General features: G+C 44.0%; 2 protein-coding genes across 2 annotated transcripts in view; one reads left to right on the top strand and one right to left on the bottom strand.

Moving 5' to 3' along the window:
• The window catches only part of EPAS1 (endothelial PAS domain protein 1), an 83,555-nt gene extending 79,828 nt beyond the window's left edge, over positions 1–3,727 (top strand). The window contains exon 16 of the mRNA XM_032497440.1: positions 1,510–3,727. Coding sequence (XP_032353331.1) covers positions 1,510–1,661 — 152 coding nt within the window. The 3' untranslated portion in view covers positions 1,662–3,727. The remainder of the gene's footprint in view (positions 1–1,509) is intronic.
• A 1,531-nt stretch (positions 3,728–5,258) lies between these two features.
• The window catches only part of ATP6V1E2 (ATPase H+ transporting V1 subunit E2), a 125,283-nt gene continuing 110,725 nt past the window's right edge, over positions 5,259–19,816 (bottom strand). The window contains exon 4 of the transcript XR_004326308.1: positions 5,259–5,293. The gene's annotated coding sequence lies outside the window, so the exon portion shown is untranslated. The remainder of the gene's footprint in view (positions 5,294–19,816) is intronic.

Below are 19,816 nucleotides of genomic sequence, written 5' to 3' on the forward strand. Positions count from 1 at the left end.
ATGTGGAATCTAAAAAAAAAAAAAACAAAAACAAAGAAACAAAGCATAAATACAAAACAGAAACAGACTCATAGACATAGAATACACACTTGTGGTTGCCAAGGGGGCAGAGGGTGGGAAGGGATAGATGGGATTTCAGAATTGTAGAATAGATAAACAAGATTATACTGTACAGCACAGGGAAATATACACAAGATCTTATGGTAGCTCACAGAGAAAAAAATGTGACACTGAATATATGTATGGCTGAAAAATTGTGCTCTACACTGGAATTTGATACAACATTGTAAAATGATTATGAATCAATAAAAAAAGTTAAAAAAAAAAAAAAAAGCCCAGGCTTTAGAGTCACAGGACAGCCCTGGGCTTAAATTCTAGCCCTGCTCATGACCAGCTGGAGAATGGTGTGAGTTGCATGTTTAAATAAGAGGCTTGCGTGCAGAGTGTAGGGTTCATGTGTATGTTCGTCAAGTGGTTGCCAGTATGATTATCCCTTCTCTGAACCCACAAGTTTCCTTGAATGGGGACCTGTATTCTTTTCAGGGGAAATTCATATTCAACTCAGGTCATTTCTGACAGTGAGTAAACAAGGGGGGATTAGAAAGGGATGGTGAGTGAGCATCCATTGCTAGTGTGAGGGCTGCAGGGAAGTGTGAGACCCGTGTGGTCCACAAGGGAGCGAGCGAGGTCAAGTTAGGGAGGAAGGCATGGACCGTAGGCAGCAGCTGGGAGGGGGACTGGGGAGAGCGCCCCAGGGATGAGGTGCTGCAGATAAGCCAAGGGAAGGGCAAGCAGGCACCTCCTGTTACAAGCCCAGCTGAAGGGCTTCCAGGCTGGGCTGGGGCCGCCTCGTTCCTGGAAGCCGAGTTTGGGCGCAGGGAATTTCCCCTCATCTTCATTCTCCTGAGGGGGTTCCCTTCCCCAGCATGAGAGGGGTTCCAGGAGGGTGGGGATCCTGCAACTGGAAGTCAGGCCCTTGAAGGCCTGCGTGCACATGCATGTATGTGGCTGCGTGTGCTTGTTCACACGTGTGTGTGGTCTGAGTGCACGTGGATGTGTGTGCATGTGTGCAGAGACCTGCTGGTGCAGACCTCTCTCTGTCCAGCCCAGCCTTGCCCAGGCGCTGGCTCGTGCCTCCACCTCACGGCCCGGGAACCCTTCGTGGCGGCTCCTTCTGCCCCCCGAACCCTCCCCTGCTCTGCCTGCACCGCGTACCACGTCCCCTCTCTGTGGGGTCTCAGCCCCCTCACCTGGTGAGATGCTCCAGAGGCAGGCACGCTGTCTGCTGGGTCCTCGCCCTGAGCAGAGAGTAGGTCACTTGGGAAAGACAACGTTGAAGAAAGAGTGAGGTGAAGGCTGCCCCACCTGTGCCCCTGAGTCCTCCAAACTGGAAATGCGACTTGCTCTCCACCAGCACCTGTCTCGTCCCTGCCAACCTCTTAGGGACTAGACCCCCTTCTGAATGTCTGATTTAGGGCTTTTAAAACATAGTCCCACCTCTTCTTTCAGGCATGGCAAGCCGGCTGCTCAGACCCTCGTTTGAGCCCTACCTGCTGCCCGAACTGACCAGATATGACTGTGAGGTGAACGTTCCTGTCCCAGGAAGCTCCACGCTCCTACAAGGAGGGGACCTCCTCAGAGCCCTGGACCAGGCCACCTGAGCCAGGGCCTCCCACCCGCAGGCACCCTTCCCATGCCGTCCCACCAGCTTCACGGTCTGCATCCATCTTTTGCAACTAGGTATTTCTAACATCAACATACTTTTTACGAGATATACTTACCTGGCAGACTTGCTTAGGTCACCAGGTAGTGGCTTTTTTCTGAAGATGCTCACTGTATTATCCATATTTTTAAAACCACAGTTGTTTTACCTGCTACGTTTTGCTCTGTCAATGGAAATGTTCTTAAATTGTATAAGATTTTTCTTTCCCCAACTTCAGTTCCTTCTAATTTATACTATTCACGGGTCTCTTTTTCTCTCTGTCTCACACACAATAGTCATACTAACAGGTTTGGGGTATGTTTGTTCTCCTGTAGGGAAAGCTTTGGCTTCATTGAACTAAAAAGATTTTGCTGTTGTTGCCAAAGAGAAAATAACCTTGCTTCCAAGCTTGGTTTGTGGCCTCTCTCTCAGCCCTTCACCTTCCTCGTTTAAAACTAATCATACTGTAAATTTCAGTCTTTTTTTTTTTTTTTTGAAGCCACTCTTTGCTCTAATTTTGATATGACTTTTGGGGGAAACAAGCAATGTGAAGGGTGAACTCCATTGTATATGGTTATCTGTGAAAGTTGCACAGTATGGCTTTTCCTAAACTGTTTGGTGTTTTCCCCCCCATTCAGTGGATTTTTTTAATTATAATTATTCAAAAACATAACTGAATTTTTTTTAAAAAAAGATTTATATCTGGGTTAAGTGTTTATCATATATATGGGTACTCTGTAATATCTAAAAACTTAGAAACGGAAATGGGATCCTGCCTCACAAAATCACTTTAAGAGCTTTTTAAAGCTGTTCCTCCTCTTTGTGCTGGTGTCGCTGACACTGCAGAACTGTACAGTACTCCCACGGGCCTGCACTAACCCTGCGCAAGGTCTCTCTCTGTTGGCTCTTTGCTTTTGGGATGTGCCACAGGCGTGACAAACAATCCAAACAGTGGAATCACTCAGTGGGAGCATCGCGCTGGCTTCTCCTCGCGTTCTGTATGTATTGTGTATGTATGTATGTATTATTATTACTGCCAAGAGGGTCTGATGGCACGTCATGGGGTCGGGGGTTGGGGGTGCAAATCTAAGGGAGGGGAAGTGCTTTAACTTTTCTTAAAGCTGTGTTGCTAGCCCTTCAGGTGCACTGAGCTATGTGACTCTAATGGTCTTTCACATGGCACACTTGGGTATTTCCAGAACTACCACGTGACGGGGTAGATGGGAATTCATGAAAGGTGGTGAGCATTCAGAAATGGTGCAGCGATCCAGCCCACATCCTCCCAGCTCGCCACCTGGGAGTGCGTGGAGCAGGACTGAGAGAGGGTGCAGAATGGGGGCTGCTGGTCCTGACCGACCAGCAGATCGCCCTGCGAGGCCGAGGTGCAGGGAGCAGCAGCAGGCAGACCTCCAAATCATGCCAGGGGCCCTCCCTGGAGGTCTGTCTGTCACCCGAACATAAGTATAAGTAGGAGGCACTGAAAACAGTGTTCTCAGAGCACCTCGTAACTCACGGTAAGAGGGACGGTACCGTTTGCTTTTGAAATGCCAACCAGGTGGAACTCCTCTGCCATGGGTACAATGCAGAAGTTTCTAGAAACACACAAAACAAAAACAGGGTAAGCCTGGATAAACTTACTGCCAAAAACAAAATTTAAATTTCAAAAGAAATCTAAGCTATACAGGAAAAGTTTACCTCGTCCCTATGTTGTCCAAATCATACTTCAGCACCACGGCTCTGCCCCACGCACAGCGGCAGAACTTGAAGGGTTACTGACACATAAGCGCTGGTGTTTGATTTCCTGTGTGTGTTTGCCTCAGCATTAAGGGCATTTTTCCCTTGCAGTTTTACTAAAACACTCTGAAAAATATTCCAAGCTTCATATTAACTTTATCAATGTAATGATTTCATGAATATTATTATATTGTCAAAATTCCTACTGACAACATTATTGCTATACAGGAGCTTAACTTTATAAGGAAATGTATTTTGACACTGATATCTTATTAAAGTATTCTGATCCTACCACTGCTGGTGGCTTTTGTTTCCTGTGGGTTTATCATGGGCTACAGCCATGTAAAGCGAAGTACTTATTAAATAGTTTACAGAAAACAAACACTGGTCTTTGTGAGGCAACTGAGACCAGCTGACAGGAAGCGGGATGAAGGAAGAAAAGATGAATATTAATACTTGGCCACGGGGACTGGGAAGCCACGTTGCATCGGCCATATTTCTGCATGCATTCTTCTGCCTACCCCAGGGCCCTTTCTCTGAATTCTGCGGGGGACCCAAGGAAAGACGTCATGGTCCCTGCCTTCAGAAAACTGCGGGAAGTGGTTTGAGAGCTGTGCTAGCTCTGTGTGCTCGCACTGTGCACTTCGGGATGAAGGTTCTGAGGGAAAGGGGCAGCCTGGGCCCTGGGGCTCCGAGGGGACTTCAGTGTGGAGGTGGCGGGGCTCACGCGGGCCCTTCCCGGGTAGAATGTGCACTTGACGGGCAGAGATAACCCCGGACAGAAACAGAGCACGGTGATAACCCGCACCAGACATGGGCATGATGGGTTCCTAATTCAGATTCTACTGTTCCAAATCATGCCTGCTTGTGAGCAGGCGCTGTGTGCATGGGGGGATCTGGGGGGCCGGGGGGGTACCCAGCAGCAGCCTCTGCTCACAGCTGTCAGTCCTAGGACCAGCATCCCAGCATCACGCACTTGGTTCCCCTGACAGTTCAGTCCCCAGAGGGTGGGCGCACATGTTACCTTGTTAGCTCCATCGGTCCTCAGCTGAGCAGTCCCAGGAGCGCCCATTGCACAGAGGAGCATGTCAAGGGGCTCAGGGAAGTCACAGCCTGCTAATGGAGGAAAGAAACGTAACCCCAGCCTGGGCTGTGCTGCTTCCTCTCACACGGACGGTGCCTGCTGGGAGGTGGACTGTACGGTAGGGCTGTTTTCATTCCTGTCTTTATTACTGTAACCTTTAGACCTCCTTCTGGTTCTTTGCCATCTCTTCCCAACTCTTTTCTTCCCAAACGTGGTGACTGGACCTTCAGATTGGATTTTCTGGGCTCAGCCCGCCATCTTGGGCGTCCTGAAAACGTCACCTGTCTTTTCCTGAAGCTCTTCCGTGAACGATACGCCCCAGCCCATCCTTCAGGAGCAGAGCTGCCTCAGAGCATTGGCAAGTTCAGGTCTCAGATGTGGGTGGACGCTCTCCTGGTCCCCCAGTGACTTCAGTGCCCTGTGGGTCTACAGGGTGCCTTAACCACTCAAAGGCTGTGACTGTGTCCTCCAGCCCTTGGGGGTACAGGGTGGTCCGAGCTCCTCTTGCTTCCAAGCCCAACAAACTGGAGGGCAGCACACCAAGGCCATTGTCCCTGATGAATTAGAGGAACTCAGCTTCTCCAAAGCACTCAAGTGCAAGACATGGGCCCCCACACAAGCCATCCCTGCTGCCTTTATGTTTTGTCTCAAGTGATCCAGTGAAGGCTCTGAGTAAATGCTCCTAATTTCATATTTCACTTTTCAAAATGTACGTGGCTTAGGAGTAGGTCTGTGCCCATATGGCCAGGTGTGCAGGGGCAGAGGTAGGGCCCCTGTATAGAAATAAACAGTAATTCAGCCACTGGAGTTCCTCCTGACTCTAGATGTGTCCCCCTCCAGGCGGGCAGACACCGGAGGAGTGGGTGTGGCACCTTCCCAGCGCTTACCTGGGTTGGCAGCCTCCAGATGAGGAGACTCTCTTTGGGGGGGGTGGGGACTCTCAGACCCGGAGCTGAGGAGGGAAGAAGCCCCAGCTGGTGGAGAAGGGCCAGCCCTGGCTCCGCCTGATCCATGCAGAGCAAAATGTACCCTCTCCCAAAGCATGTTCTCTGACGCACATTTCAAATTGGAGTTGGGGGATGAACTGGGGGTTTTACTGGAGATACAATGCCAGCCTATTTCCTTCACAACACAAAAGATTCAACTATCCACAGCCCTGCTCTCCTGGGCCCCTATCCATCCTTTGCTTTTTGTGAAAAGGAACTTTTATCGGAAGGCCACCTAAGAGTGACCAGGTTACCCTGCTCGCTCTTTCTTGAGGCAGGGGTGGCCCCACTAAGACAGTGCATTTTCCCAGACTGACTTGGGGTGCTGAAATGGGCCTAGAAAGGACGTAGCCCAACCCCATCATTTATTTTTCTCAACATCTTCATTTTAGAGATGAGGAGACTGAGGCCCAGGGAGACAAAGTGGACTTGCCAGCAGTCGCACCATGAGTGAGAGGCAGGGCTGGGGGCAGAACCCAGGCCAGCATCACAGGCACTGAGGCCGAACTCGCCGGACGTGAAAGGGGCTGTGTCCCAGCCCAGGGGGTCCTTTGCCCGTGATGTCAGCTCTCACTCGCTCGGCCGTGCCCAGGCCGCCCCCGCCACGCACAGGGCTCCTCCCTCAGGGCACTCTCAGTTCTCCTAAAATGATCATGATCACATCACCCAGTTCTTCAAAATACCCCTTTGAACTCAGTGGCTCCTGTGGGAACTGCTTGGCCTCTCTGTGACCTTGATGGAAACTACACCAACTCCTTCCCTCCTAGACTGACGTTTCCTTGGCCTCCTGGGCCCCTGGAGAAAAGGGTTTTGAAGTTCTCCTCTACCTCCATACCCCTCTCTTTCTCACACACACACACTTTCTCTCGCTCTTTTTCTTTCTTTTAGCAATACTTCCTCGGTGAAGTCATGGTCTCTCTCTAAGAGTTTACCAGCTGGTAGAGGAAACAAAATTGACGCCATCCCGGATAACTCAGAGCCACGTATGGGCTGGTGTGTGATGACAGAGGCCCTGGCCCACGTTTTCCCAGCCACTCCCTGTCTCAGATATCGTGCTCCAATGTCCCCCAGGGTGTGCTTGTACTTGGCCAAGGACCCCCATCTTGGGTTCAGAAAGCCTGAACCTTATAGATGCAAATGGGCCCTCAGTTACTCTAGGGCAGACTGCAGGTCCTGGGGGCGTCCAGAAAAGGCCAGGACAGATCAGCCTGAGCCTCAGGAGTGGAGAATCCCCCCACACCCACCCACCCAGACCTGGGAGAGGAGGGGATTGCAGAGGGCAGGTGGGGGAGGTCATTCTAGGAGACATAGACAAGGGGGACAAAGGCATGAAGCCAGAATGAGCAGCACAGGACAGGGAGCTGGAGTGGAGGGAGAGGGCAGGGGAGCAGCTTGGCCCCTTGCAGCACAGGCCTGGGGTCAGACAGACCTGGGTTCAAATCCTGGCACTGCTGCTTCTGGCTGTGTAATCGTGGGGCAGCCCCTTCATGCTGGACAGGCTGCCTGCTTTCCTGTGAAGGGAGCGTGATAACAGTCCCTACGTCGGAGGGTTGAGGCTGGAGTAGGTAAACTCTACTTAATTAACCCCACGAGACTGGATGAAATATACCTATGAGATAAGAGCAAAACAGTAGAGCCCTGAGATAGAGCCCAGAGCCAGTGCTGGTAGACGTCAGAGAGAGGAGCCAGCAAAGAGGCCGAGTGGGAGCAGCAATCAGTAGGAAAAACCCAGGATTTCCCGAAAAGTATCCCAAAAGCTGAGACCAGAGGGTGTTTCAGGAAGCAGGAATACTAGACTGAAAAGCCCAGGTAAAATAAGGAGGAAAAATTGGCTCTGGGGTTTAGCAACATGGAGATCATCATTGACCTTGACTAGAGCAATTTTGGTGGAGAGCTAAGGACAGGAGCTTGAAGGGAGTGGACGGAGGAATGAGCTGGCGGGGGCAAAAGCATGGAGACCACAGCAACACACAACTCATTCAAGAACTTTCCCTATGGAGCCTCCTACACTGCTGGTAGGAACGTAGTTTGGTGCAGCCCTTATGGAAAACAGTACGGAAATTCCTTAAAAGACTAAAAATAGACTTACCACGTGATCCAGCAATCCCACTCCTGGGCATATACCCGGAGGGAATCTTAATTCAAAAAGACGCCTGCACCCTAATGTTCATAGTAGCACTGTTTACAACAGCCAAGACATGAAAACAACCTGAATGTCCATCGACTGATGACTGGATAAAGTTGTGATATATTTATACAATGAAATACTACTCAGCCATAAAAAATAATAATGCCATTTGAAGCAACATGGATGGACCTCGAGACTGTCATTCTAAGTGAAATAAGCCAGAAAGAGAAAAAAAAAAAAAAACCTTATGATATCACTTATATGGAGAATCTAAAAAAAAAAAAAAAAAAGACAAATGAACTTATTTGCAAAACAGAAAAAGACTCTCAGACATAGAAAACAAACTTGCGATTACGGGGGTGGGGATAGGAGGGGATAAATTGGGAGTTAGAGATTTGCAGATACTAACTAATATGTATAGAAGGGATAAACAACAAGTTCATGCTCTATTAGCACAAGGAACTATAGTTGACATCTTGTAGTAACTTATGGTGAAAAAGAATACAAAAATGGAATATATGTATGTTCATGTATGACTGAAACATTGTGCTATATGCCAGAAATTGACAACATTGTAAACTGACTATATTTCAATAAAATACATATACAAAAAAAAAAAGAACTTTCCCTACGAAGGGAAGCAGAGGAATGGAATGGAGCTGGAGGAAGGGGTCAGGGAAGTTTGAAAAAAAATTAATGAATTTTTTTAGAATAATTTTAGATTTACAGAAAAGTTTCAAGAATATTATAGAGACTTTCTGCACCCAGTTCCCTCTATAGCTGACTTTACTTTGGTACATATGTCATAACCAAGGAACCAATACTGGTATGTTTTTATTATCTAATGTCTGTAATTTAGCCAGACTTTAGTTTTCACCTAATTTTTTTTTCTGTTCCAGGATCCCATCCAAGATACCACATTATGTTGAATTGTCATATATCCTTAGGTTCCCTAGATGGTCAGAGTTTTCATGGTCCATTATAATAGTTATTCAGACTTTCCACACCGTTGACAACCTTGACAGTTTTGAGGAATGCTGGTCAGATATTCTTATAGAACAGCATCCTTCAATTTGGATTTGTCTGACGTTTTTCTCATGGTTAGACAGAGACTATAGGTTTTGGGGAGGAAGACCACAGAGGTCAAGGGTCACTGCCATCCCTTCACATCGAGGGTACATACTATCCGTGTGACTTATGGCTGTTGATGTTCATCTTAATCATTCGGTGGAGGTAAGATCTGTCAGGTTTCTCCACTGTAAATTACTGATTGTTTAGGGAAAATTATTTTTGGAGATGAGCTGTATTAGGGAATGTTTGTATGGTGATGGCAGAGGGAGAAATTGATGATGGCAGGAAAGAGAAGGGATTATCGGAGGACAACGTCATTGAGAAGGTGGGATGAGCACGAATGGGGTCCTGCACACCATGAAGGGCTTGGCCATGGATAAAAGCATGGAAAGTCCATCGCTTTATAGGAGGGGGGCAGACACTAGAGTAAGGATGCAGTCTTCCAGGTGCAACTGGTAGTGGGAAGATGATGAACAACCTCTAATCTAATGGTTTCTATTTTTCTCAGCGGCATTACAGGCAAGACCATCAGCTGAGAGAAAGGGAGAGGCTGTCAGAGTTTTGAGGAAGGAGAAGTGTCATTTTAGGAGGTCAGACTGTTTGTTACTGGATGCTCAAATGAGATTTTGGTCATAAACTGACCCATTGGCACAGTTGTGTGTTTTTCTCCAAACATATTTTTCTGCTTAATGAAGGCAGAATGGGTGGCAGTTTCCCAGGTTGGGGGGTTCAGCTGGGATGGTATGTTAGAGAGAGTTAGGCATGTTTCTGAGGGAATGCCTATTATGATGGACTGTGAAAACCAAGTCGTGTGAGAAAGAAAGAAAAAAGATGAAGAGGCTGATGGCCAATGTAAAAAGGCAGGCTCAGTGAATTAGAGATCTGAATGAGGTCAGAGAGGTGTCAGAGTGAGGAACAGAGAAAGAGAACCAAGCAGACAGTCATGGGGAGGAGAGGAAACTTAAAACAGAGATGTCATATAAACTTACGTATGACCCAACAATACCGCGTCTAGATATTTATCTTAAAGATGTAAAACATTTAAGTTCACACAAAATCTGCCTACAAATGTTTATAGCAGCATTATTTGTAATCACCAAGAACTGGAAACAATCCAAATATCCTTCAGCAGAGGTATGGATTTAAAAAAATAAAAAACTATATAATTCATCCATACAACGGAAGACAATTCAGCAATCAAAAGTGCCACACGGCAGCAACATGGATGGACTGCAAAAGGTACTGTGTTGCGTGAAAGAAGCCAGTATCAAAAGGTTCATTCTAAGTAATTCCATGTACGTGACATTCTGGAAAAGGCAAAAAGCAGGGAGCAGAGAACAGATTATTGGTTGCCAGCGGGGGGTCGAGGTGGGGGAAGTTTGAATCCAAAGCCCGGGGGCGCCCTGGGAGTACTGGAATTGTTCTGCGTCCTGTCTGGTGGTGGTTTCCAGACTCTCTGCATGTGGAAAAATCACAGAACCGTACACCAGACTTTCACTGGATGTAAATTTAAAGAATTTCACTGCATGTAAATTTAAAACTTTTAAAAATAAAAGCAAAAATTGCAATTTCCGAGGAAGCTAGAATAACAGAGAAGGTCTGAGGAAATAGGGAGTCGGGGTGTTGTCAGGGTTGACGTGGTGGGTGTGACAGTGACACAGAGCGTAGAAATGAAGGAGAGACATGAGCGGGCAGCTGAAATCACCTCAGGAGGAGTGACCAGAGGCCGAGGTGGACAGCGTTACGAGAAGCAAGAGTCCAGTGACATGAGTGGGAAGGAAAAGGGAGGGGAAGCGGTTTGGAAGCAGCATCGTGAAGCTAGGAGGAGCCCCGCCACCTCCAGGCCCTGCCTGATACCTGCCTGTAGGAGTGAGAAACGAGCCTCCTCCTGTGGGCTGTGCGGGCAGGGCCGGTAGGAGAGAGCCCGACTCCAGTTAAAGGGGAAGGTGAAGGCACGTTCAGAGAAGAGACAGGTACCTAGGAAGTGGCTGGCGTCAGAGTTCCAGAGGCTGCATGGAGGGGTCGGAGGGTGGGAGATGGGAGAGAACGATGGATGTGCAGGACTGTCTAGGGACAAGGGCCTGGCAGCGACAGATGGCCTGGAGGCTTTGGTCTGCCACTGGTGACTGAGGAGAAGAGAGCGAAAGGTGGTCTATCACCCTGAGGGTCTCTTAGAGGTTCAAGTCAGAAAGCTGGGGGCGGGAGGCCATGGCACGGCAGGGAGGCACAACAGCTCCTCCGCCATGTCCATGGAACTTTCTAGGCCTTCCTCATATCCTGCAGCACCTGGGCACTGTCGTCTGAGTGCACTCATTGACCGTAAGGTGGGCTTGTAGCTTCTTGGGGCAGGTGGGAGGGTGGCCAGGGGGAGCCATTTGGGATCTTGGTTTTAAACCCTGTGCACTGGCAGGAACAAAGGAAGAAAGTGTGGTTGGAGGACCCACTGGTCTGAAACAAAGGGATGTTTTCTCGTCCTCATTAGCCTGGCTGAGGCGAGGGCAGCTGGGCATGAACACTGACATTGTTCTGGGGGCCTTGCTTAAAGGCCAAGGCAGGGCTCCAACTAAAGATTCAAATCTGGATGAGAGACGTGACTCAGACGGGGGCAGGTTGGCCCGACGGGTGTGGGAAGCCCAGGGCATGTGCGTCTGCTCCCTCTGCTGCTGACAATGTGGGGCCGCCGCTGTGCTGCCCAGGCAGCCGCTGCTGTGAGGGTGGAGTATGCCCCACCACCCCGCATTCTGGGGACCCAGAGGGCAGGCACCAACCTTGCTGGCCTGTGCTGAGGCCCTTGGGCTTGACAGTTCTACACTACCACGAGCTAGGCAGCAACCCCAACATGTTCTGTCCCACTCTGGGCACTGTTCTCTGAAAGAGATACAGTTAAACAGGAATTTGTACAAAACAGCATGACTAACATGGTGATGGGACTCGCAGCCGCAGCACAACTGACTGGAGAGGCCGAGACACTTTGTCCTGGAGGAAATAATATCTGGGGGAGCTCGAAAGCCACCTTCAAGTATCTGGAGAAGCACAGTGTGTAGAGTTTTTCTGGGTGGCCCACAGGATAGAACTCGGCCTGGAGGTTGAGAAAACAGAGCTCAGCTCAATGTAAGTAAACTCAAAAGCAAACCTCACTCCTCCCCTGGTATGTCGGCGTTTGCTTGCTCAGCATAACAGGAAATAGTATCTTTACTCCGATCACCCAAGAAAGCCATGTGGAGGATAATGCCATTGAAGGGTATCTGGCAAAGACAAACTACACTTCCACAACTTTGTTCAGGCCTTTGTGTAGATAAAGGCTGACCGTCAGGCACAGATGGCCCAACGGAACCCAGGATGGGCAGAGGGACACTGACCTTGCCCCTTGAGTGTTATCTCCTGTCTGGGCAAAAGAAAGTGCAAATTATGTCAATTTAAAATTTTAAAGTATTTTTCCTTAATATGGATTTATAGTGCATGGTCTCTAAGAACTACTGCTTCTCTTTGGGAGATACTGTAGAGCCACATCTGAAGTCAGTGAGTAAAGCAAAACCCACCTGTGTCAAAATTGCCCTTAAGAACCCCTATGGAAGGTGTGACTGTGGTGGAAACCAGCACCCTATCTCTCCGCCCAGCACAGCCAGTTTTTCCCCCAGTGTCAGAACAGCTGTGGTTTCTCTGGATGAGCCCTAGACGAAATAGCTGGCTTACATCTCAGGACTATGTTGTAAAGAAAAGGCATGTCTTTAAAGGAAGCTCACACCTTGCGCCTCCTTGAGGAAACATCCAGGCAACAACTCCTTTCTCATCCTGTCTCAGGGACATGTGCTCATTTCTTGGAATGATCAGCAGGAATAGTTACCTGCCTTGGGGGCAGATCCAGATTTTGAGGGGCTTGTTAATTGTAGGTGCCCTCGACATGATAGGATAAAAATAACACTTTACCTCTGTGGTTCTTCTCAAGAACCTGTAACACCAGTCTAATCACATAAAAACATCAGACAAATACCAACTGAAGGACGGTCTACAAAATACCTCACCACTATTGCTCAAAACTGGCAAGGTCATCAAACACAAGTAAACTTCAGACACTGTCACAGCCCAGAGGAGCCTAAAGAGATGAGACAATTAAATACAATGTGGTTTCTTGGATGGGAAAGAAGCCCATTAGGTAAAAACTAAGGGAATTTGAATAAACTATGTACTTTATAGTTAATACTGATGCATCAGTATTAATTCATTAATTGTAAGAAATACATAATACTAATGTAAGATGTTAATAATAGGGGAAAGTGGCTACAGGGTAAATGGTAATCCTCTATACTGCCGCTGCAATTTTTCTGTAAGCCTAAAACAATTTTTAAAAATTTAATTAAAAAAAATGATGCCAGAAAAAAAAAGAAATGCAGGAGGAAATGAAAAGCAAAGAAAAAGATAAATGAGTAAATCTAAGTGAATACTGACTGTTAAATAATAACAATGATAATATATTGTGGGGTTTTAAATAAATGTGGAATGAATGTACAGGAAAGCAATAGTAGAAAAGGTGGAAGGGGTAAATGGAGTTAAATGACTTTTAATCTCTACATTGTCTAGGAGGGAGTGGTAAATGTACTAATTTATATTAGACTTTAATAAATCAAGGATGCATGTTTTAATCATGAGGGCAATCACTAGAACTATAAAACATTGTGTAACTCACAGGTTGATAGAGCAGGGAAATGGAATTGTTTTAAAAAATGTGATTATTCCAAAAGAAGACCAAAACAAGGACAGAAAAGTGAACATAGGATAAGTGGGACAGATAGAAAACAAATAAGATGCTAGATTTCAATCTAAATATATCAGTAATTACATAAAATATAAATAGGTTAAGTATTTCAATTAAAAACATCAGACTGGATTTTAAAAATAAATATCACCTGCTTAGAGGAATGTGACTTCTAAAAAAGAATACAGATAGGAGGATGTAAAAGGACAAACACTAAACAAAAAAAGCTGGTGTACCATATCAATATCAGCTAGGAAGACTTTAAGGAAGAAGCATTACTAAAATAAAGAGGGACATTTCATAATAATAAAAGTGTCAATGCAACAGAAAGATACTTCTACGTTTGTATGCACCTACTAAGCCTCAGAAATGGATACCACTACAAGAAAAAGTAGAAAAACCTATCATAATAGTTGGTAATTTTAACACACCTCTCAATGACTGATATAACAAACAGGAAAAAAGTAAAAAAGGATCAAGAAAGTGGAAAGATGACCCACAAAATGGGAGAAAATACTTGCAAATTATATATTTGATAAGGGACTAATTTGAGCATATATAAAGGATATTTACAATTCAACAATTAAAAGAAAATAAGTCAATTAAAAATGGGCAGAAGATTTTAGCCATTTCTCCAAAAAAGATATACACATGGTCTATAAATGTATAAAAAGATGCTCAAGGTCTCTAGTCATTAGGGAGGTGCAAGTCAAAACCACAATGAGAGGCCACTTTACACACCACTAGGACAGCTAAAATCTAAAAGCCAGAACAACAAGTGCTGGTGAAGATGTGGAGAAGTTGTCCCCTTCATACATTTCTGGTGGGAATGTAAAATTTTACAGCTCTTTGCAAAACAATCTGGAAGTTCCTCAAAATATAGAATTATTATATGACCCTGCAATTCCACTCCTAGGTATATACCCAAGAGAACTGAAAACGTATGTTCACACAAAAACTTATACACAAATGTTTATAGCAGCATTATTCATAAGAGCCAAAAAGTGGAAACAACCCAAATGCCCATCAGCTGATGAATGTATAAACAAGATGTGGTATATCTATATAATGGACTATGTTTCAGCCATATACAGTCATGAAGTACTGATATATGCTACAGCGTGAAAACACCATGGTAAGCAAAAGATGCCAAACCCAAAAGACCACGTATTCTATGATCCCACTTATATGAAATGTCTAGAATGTCTATGGAGATACAGAAAGTAAATTAGTGGTTGCCAAGGGCTGGAGGAATGGGGAAAGTTTCTTTTTAGGGTGATGAAATGTTCTGAAATTAGATAGTGGTGATGGTTGCACAATTTTGTTAATATACTGAAAACCACTGAACTGTACACTTTAAAATGGTAAATATTACGGCACGTAAATTATATCTCAATAAAAAATAAAGTATATAAGAATATAAAAGATTGGAGTATACAATTAAGAAATAAGACCTAATTGACATATGCAGAACCCTGTGCCCAACAACTGGGAATTTACAAAAATTGGCCAGGTGCTAGAGGTCACAGAATTAGTGCTAAACAAGCCTTAACACATTTCAAAGTTTTAAAATGACTCAGAGTATATTCCTGACCACAGTGAAATTAAACTAGAAATCAGTAACCAAGTGCAAGTTTAATAATCACATGTTGAATTTTAAGCAGTATGCTTCTGAATTACCCATGGGTCAAAAAAAAAATCACATTGGAAATTAGAACATATTCAAAGTATTAATTAAAGTAATATATCAAAGCTTCTGAGATTCAGTTAAAGTCGTGATGAAAGGGAAATGTACAGCCTTAAATGATCATATTAGAAAAGAAGCGATGAAAACTAATGATATAAGTATTTGCGTTAAGAATTTAGAAAACAAACAGCAAATTAAACCTAAAAGAAAAAAGAAATAAGGAAATAATAAGCATGAAAGAAATAAAGAGAAAACAAATGTAAAATAGAGAAAATCAACAGAGCAAACGTTTTATTAATCTTTGAAAAGATTAATAAAATTAATAAACATCTAGCAAGATGTATCAGGAAAACGGGATAGTAGATATTAACTCTGATATCAGAAAATAAAATTAAAGATTATAAAAGAATATTAGAAAAAACTTTGTCATTAAACTAGATGAAATAGATTAGCTTCTTTCAAAATTACTGACACAAGAAGGAATAGAAAATATGAATAGTTCCATACTTATTAAAGGAAACTGAATCCTTAAATAAAACTTTGCCACGAAGAAAACTTCAGTTCCAGATGGCTTCACCATTCAATCCCCCCAGATATTTGAGAAAGATCGCTCTTTCTCAAACACATTTAGCGAACAGAGGAAAGACTTTAAACTCCTTTATGAGGACAACACACCCTTGATATCAAAGCCTGACAAACATTTAACAAGAAAGAAAACTTGCAGGATGCCAGTCTCTTTCACAAAGATCAATTCAAATACCTTCAACAGAATATAACCCAATCAAACCCGGCCATATACAGAAGGAAGATGCATTGTGAGCAAGCTGGGTTTCTTATAGGAAGACAAAGCTAATTTAACACTGAATTATTGATCAATGTAATTTAATGTGCTAACTAAAGAAAAAACTCAATAGATTCAGAAAGATAGCTGATAAAATTTGAAATGCATTATTAAGGAAAAAAAAGAACCCTTAGCATACAAGGAATAGAGAGTAACTTCCTCAGTGTGATAAAGGGTTTTAATTAAAAACTTACAACAAACATCATTCACAATTATGCAATCAACACTAACAGTAAAAGCTTTCCTCCTGAGAGAAACAAGATAAAGATGCCAACTGCCCATCACTTCTATTCAACATTACACCAGAGGACCTACCCAGTACAATAAACAAGTCAATAAAAAGTATGAGGATTAGAAAAAAAAACACCCAAATCCTGCCATTATTTACTGTCTGCCTGATTATGTACATACAAATGCAAATGAATCTTAAGATAAATCATTATGTTTTTAGCAAATTTAGCAAGATTACCAAATTCAAAGACAATATATAAAAATCAACTATTTTTATTTATCAACAAATAACTGAAGAGTTACATTTTAAATGACACATACTAAATCAATAAAACAAAATATCCAAGAATAGATCTAAAAGATGTACACAAGTGCTAAATATAACACTTAAAAAATATTGAGAAAAATAAAATACTAAAATAAATCAAGGACTATCTCACATTCTTGGATTGGAAAGGTAAATATATCTAAGATTTCACTTTGTCTCACATTCAGCTATGAATTAAATACAGTCCCAATCAGAACACAGAATTTAGTTTATGTATAAATGTGTGTTTGTAGTCTGAAAAACATTTTGAAATTTAGGTGGAAATGCTAAGACCAAGAGCATCCAAAACAAAACTGAGGAATAAAGTTGGACGATTTATACTACCGGATATCAAAACTTATTTTAAAGTCGCAAAAATGATGACAGTGTGGCGTTGTATAAGGAAAGACAAACAGATCAGTAAAATAGAAAAGACAGTCCAGAAACTGACTGACTCATAGATGGACACGCACTCCATGATGAAGGGAGCACTCCACAGCAATGAGAAAAGGACAGTCGTTTCAAAAAATGTACCAAGTCAATGAGATATCCATACGGGGGAAAAATTATATTCTTAGCTGCTACTTCACACCAAATTTAAAATTTCCAGGTGGATACTAACTACTATATATAAAAACAGATAAACAAAAAGGTCCTACTGTATAGCACTATATTCAATATCTTATAATAGTCTATAGTGAAAAATATGAAAAGGAGCATGTGTAACTGAATCACTATGCTGTACACTAGAAACTAACACAACATTGTAAATCGACTACATTTCAATAAAAATTTTTTAATTAAAAAAATAGAATGTCCAGGTAGAATAGAGATCTAAATGTGAAAGATACAGTTTCCAGAAGGTAAGACAGAAGAATATCTTCATGACCTCAAAGTAGGCAAGACTTCTTGGACATGAAAAGGCAATCTACAGAATGGGAGACCACATCTGCAATATTTACTTCTGATCAAAAAACTCACGTCTGGGATATATAAAGAACTCCTCAAATCAATTTTGAAAGCAATAGGAAAATGAACAAAAGACTTGGATAGACACTTCACAAAAGTTTTTATGGCCAATGAAAACAAAATGGAGCCCAAACTCAGTAGCCATCAGAATGAAATTAAAACCACAATGAGAAACCACTTAGACACCCACCAGAAAGGCCAGCGTTGAAAACAGCTGTCAACACCAAGCCCCGGAGAGGATGTGAAGCAGCTGGGGCTCTCATACAGCACTGGTGGAGGTGTAAACTGCTACGGCTGCTTAGGGGAGCCGAACATAAAGCATCTTCTCTCACCCGACTAGTCTACTCACAGAAACACCCAAGAGAACTGAGTTCATTTGTCCTGCAGGACGGGCAGAAGGAAGTACATTCAGCAGCATGATTCCCAATGGCCCGAGACTAAAAATAACCCAAATGTCTGTCACCAGTAGACTGGACAAATAAGTTATGGTATATTTATAAAATGGAATACGCTGCAGCAATGAAATAAACTGCCAACACGCAAGAGCATGGATGAATTTCATCAATGCTGAGTGTTAGAAGCCAGAGGCAATAGATTACAAACTATAATTCTATGCAAAAGTTCCATATGGGCAAAATGAACCCATGGTGTTAAAAGTCAGATAATGATCACCTTTGAACAAAACAGTGAGTAGTGAAAAGACAAAAAAAAAAAAAGCACAGGAGTGGGGCTTCTGGGATACTGTTGATGTTCTATTTCTGACCTCGAAGGTTTCACTTTGGGAAAGCTAACCTAACAATACAGTTATGATTTGTGTGCTTTTCTACATTAATTTTCTACCTCAATAAAATTTCATTAACTGGAAAAACACTTTGGTAAATATGATTGATGCAAGTCAGTGGGGAGATGGGCAGGCACCATGTGTCATGAGGGGAAGTATATGTCGTAAATATCTTTGAAAGGAAATTTGGTCATATGTATACCCCGTGAAATGTCGTAAATATCTTTGAAAGGAAATTTGGTCATATGTATACCCCGTGAAATGCCGTAATTATCTTTGGAAGCAGCAACTCTACTTCTAGGACTTTTACAGTTACACTTCCACATGTGCACAAAGATACGTAGACAAGGATGATCATTGTGGTATTATTTTTAAGCCTCACTGTCAGAATGTGTGACTAAATTATGAGGCATTTAGATAAAAGCATTTCAGTGTTAAAAACAAATGAGTGTCAACCCAACCTGGCCCACGTCCTCAAGCCTCATTCTAGGTTTACGCATGTTGGAGTATCCCTTGAAGGACAGGTGAAGGACAGCGGCGGTGGTCACCTTGGGGCCGGGCTCCCCGAGACAGGACCGTAAGGGTGGGAGGAGAGTTACCTACTGTAACCTTTTGAATTCTGTACCATGTTAGAATGTAAATTCAATCCAAATGAACATGGTCCTGGCCTGACAATGGCGTCCAGGAGTGACAGCACCAGAGGACGCCACCGAAGGGCAGGGTTCAGGGGCCATCGGGTCCAGTTCCTCATTATGCAGATGAGGGGGGCTGAGACGCCCATGGTCTGCATTCCTCCAGAACAGAAGATGCACCACCTGGGAGGCACCCTTCCACCTGTGTGCAGGGGAGGCTGTCCGACAGCAGCTAAGGCCCCAGGAAATGCGTACTGGAAAAGCAGGTTTTCTGGGGGAGGGCGCAGGTGACAAGGGGGAGAGGGGAGGTGATCACCAAGGGTCCTGCACAGCATCCTGGGCAGACTGGACGTGGGGACAGGGGAAGGAACTGTTGACAATGTTCTCCTGCTTCAAAGGAGGCTTGATATAGAAGAGCTGGTGGCACATCCAGTCACTCCTCTTAACTGAATCTTAGTTTCCACAACCACTCATTCATTCAGTCAGTCATCAATCTTTTTCCAAACCTACTAGACACTACACTCTGAGCCAGGCATGAGGAATATGACCATAAATACAGTCCTTGCAATGTTTATGAGTTCAGCACACAGATAAACTGTGATGGTCTCTTGAAATGACCTCAGACAAAGCTTCTTTTCCCCAACGTTCTGTCGTAGTTTAATGCATTGTGAATGTAGCATTAAGGCATATTCTCATCCTTGTGCTCATCGGGAATACCTTCTTAGTCATCTCCCCGAAGGCTTTGTCATGTAAGTGAAGCACAACGAACTGCGCGTATTTAAACCGCTTTTGACACACACCTACAAGACCATCACAATCAAGACAGTGAAGGTTTCCATCGCCCCAAAAGTTTCCTCGTGCCCTTTACAATCCCTTCTTCCATCCATATCTCCAGGCAACAACCGCAGTT

This window comes from Camelus ferus, chromosome 15 (assembly GCF_009834535.1).
Source record: "Camelus ferus isolate YT-003-E chromosome 15, BCGSAC_Cfer_1.0, whole genome shotgun sequence".
In the NCBI taxonomy this organism is placed as follows: Eukaryota; Metazoa; Chordata; class Mammalia; order Artiodactyla; family Camelidae; genus Camelus; species Camelus ferus.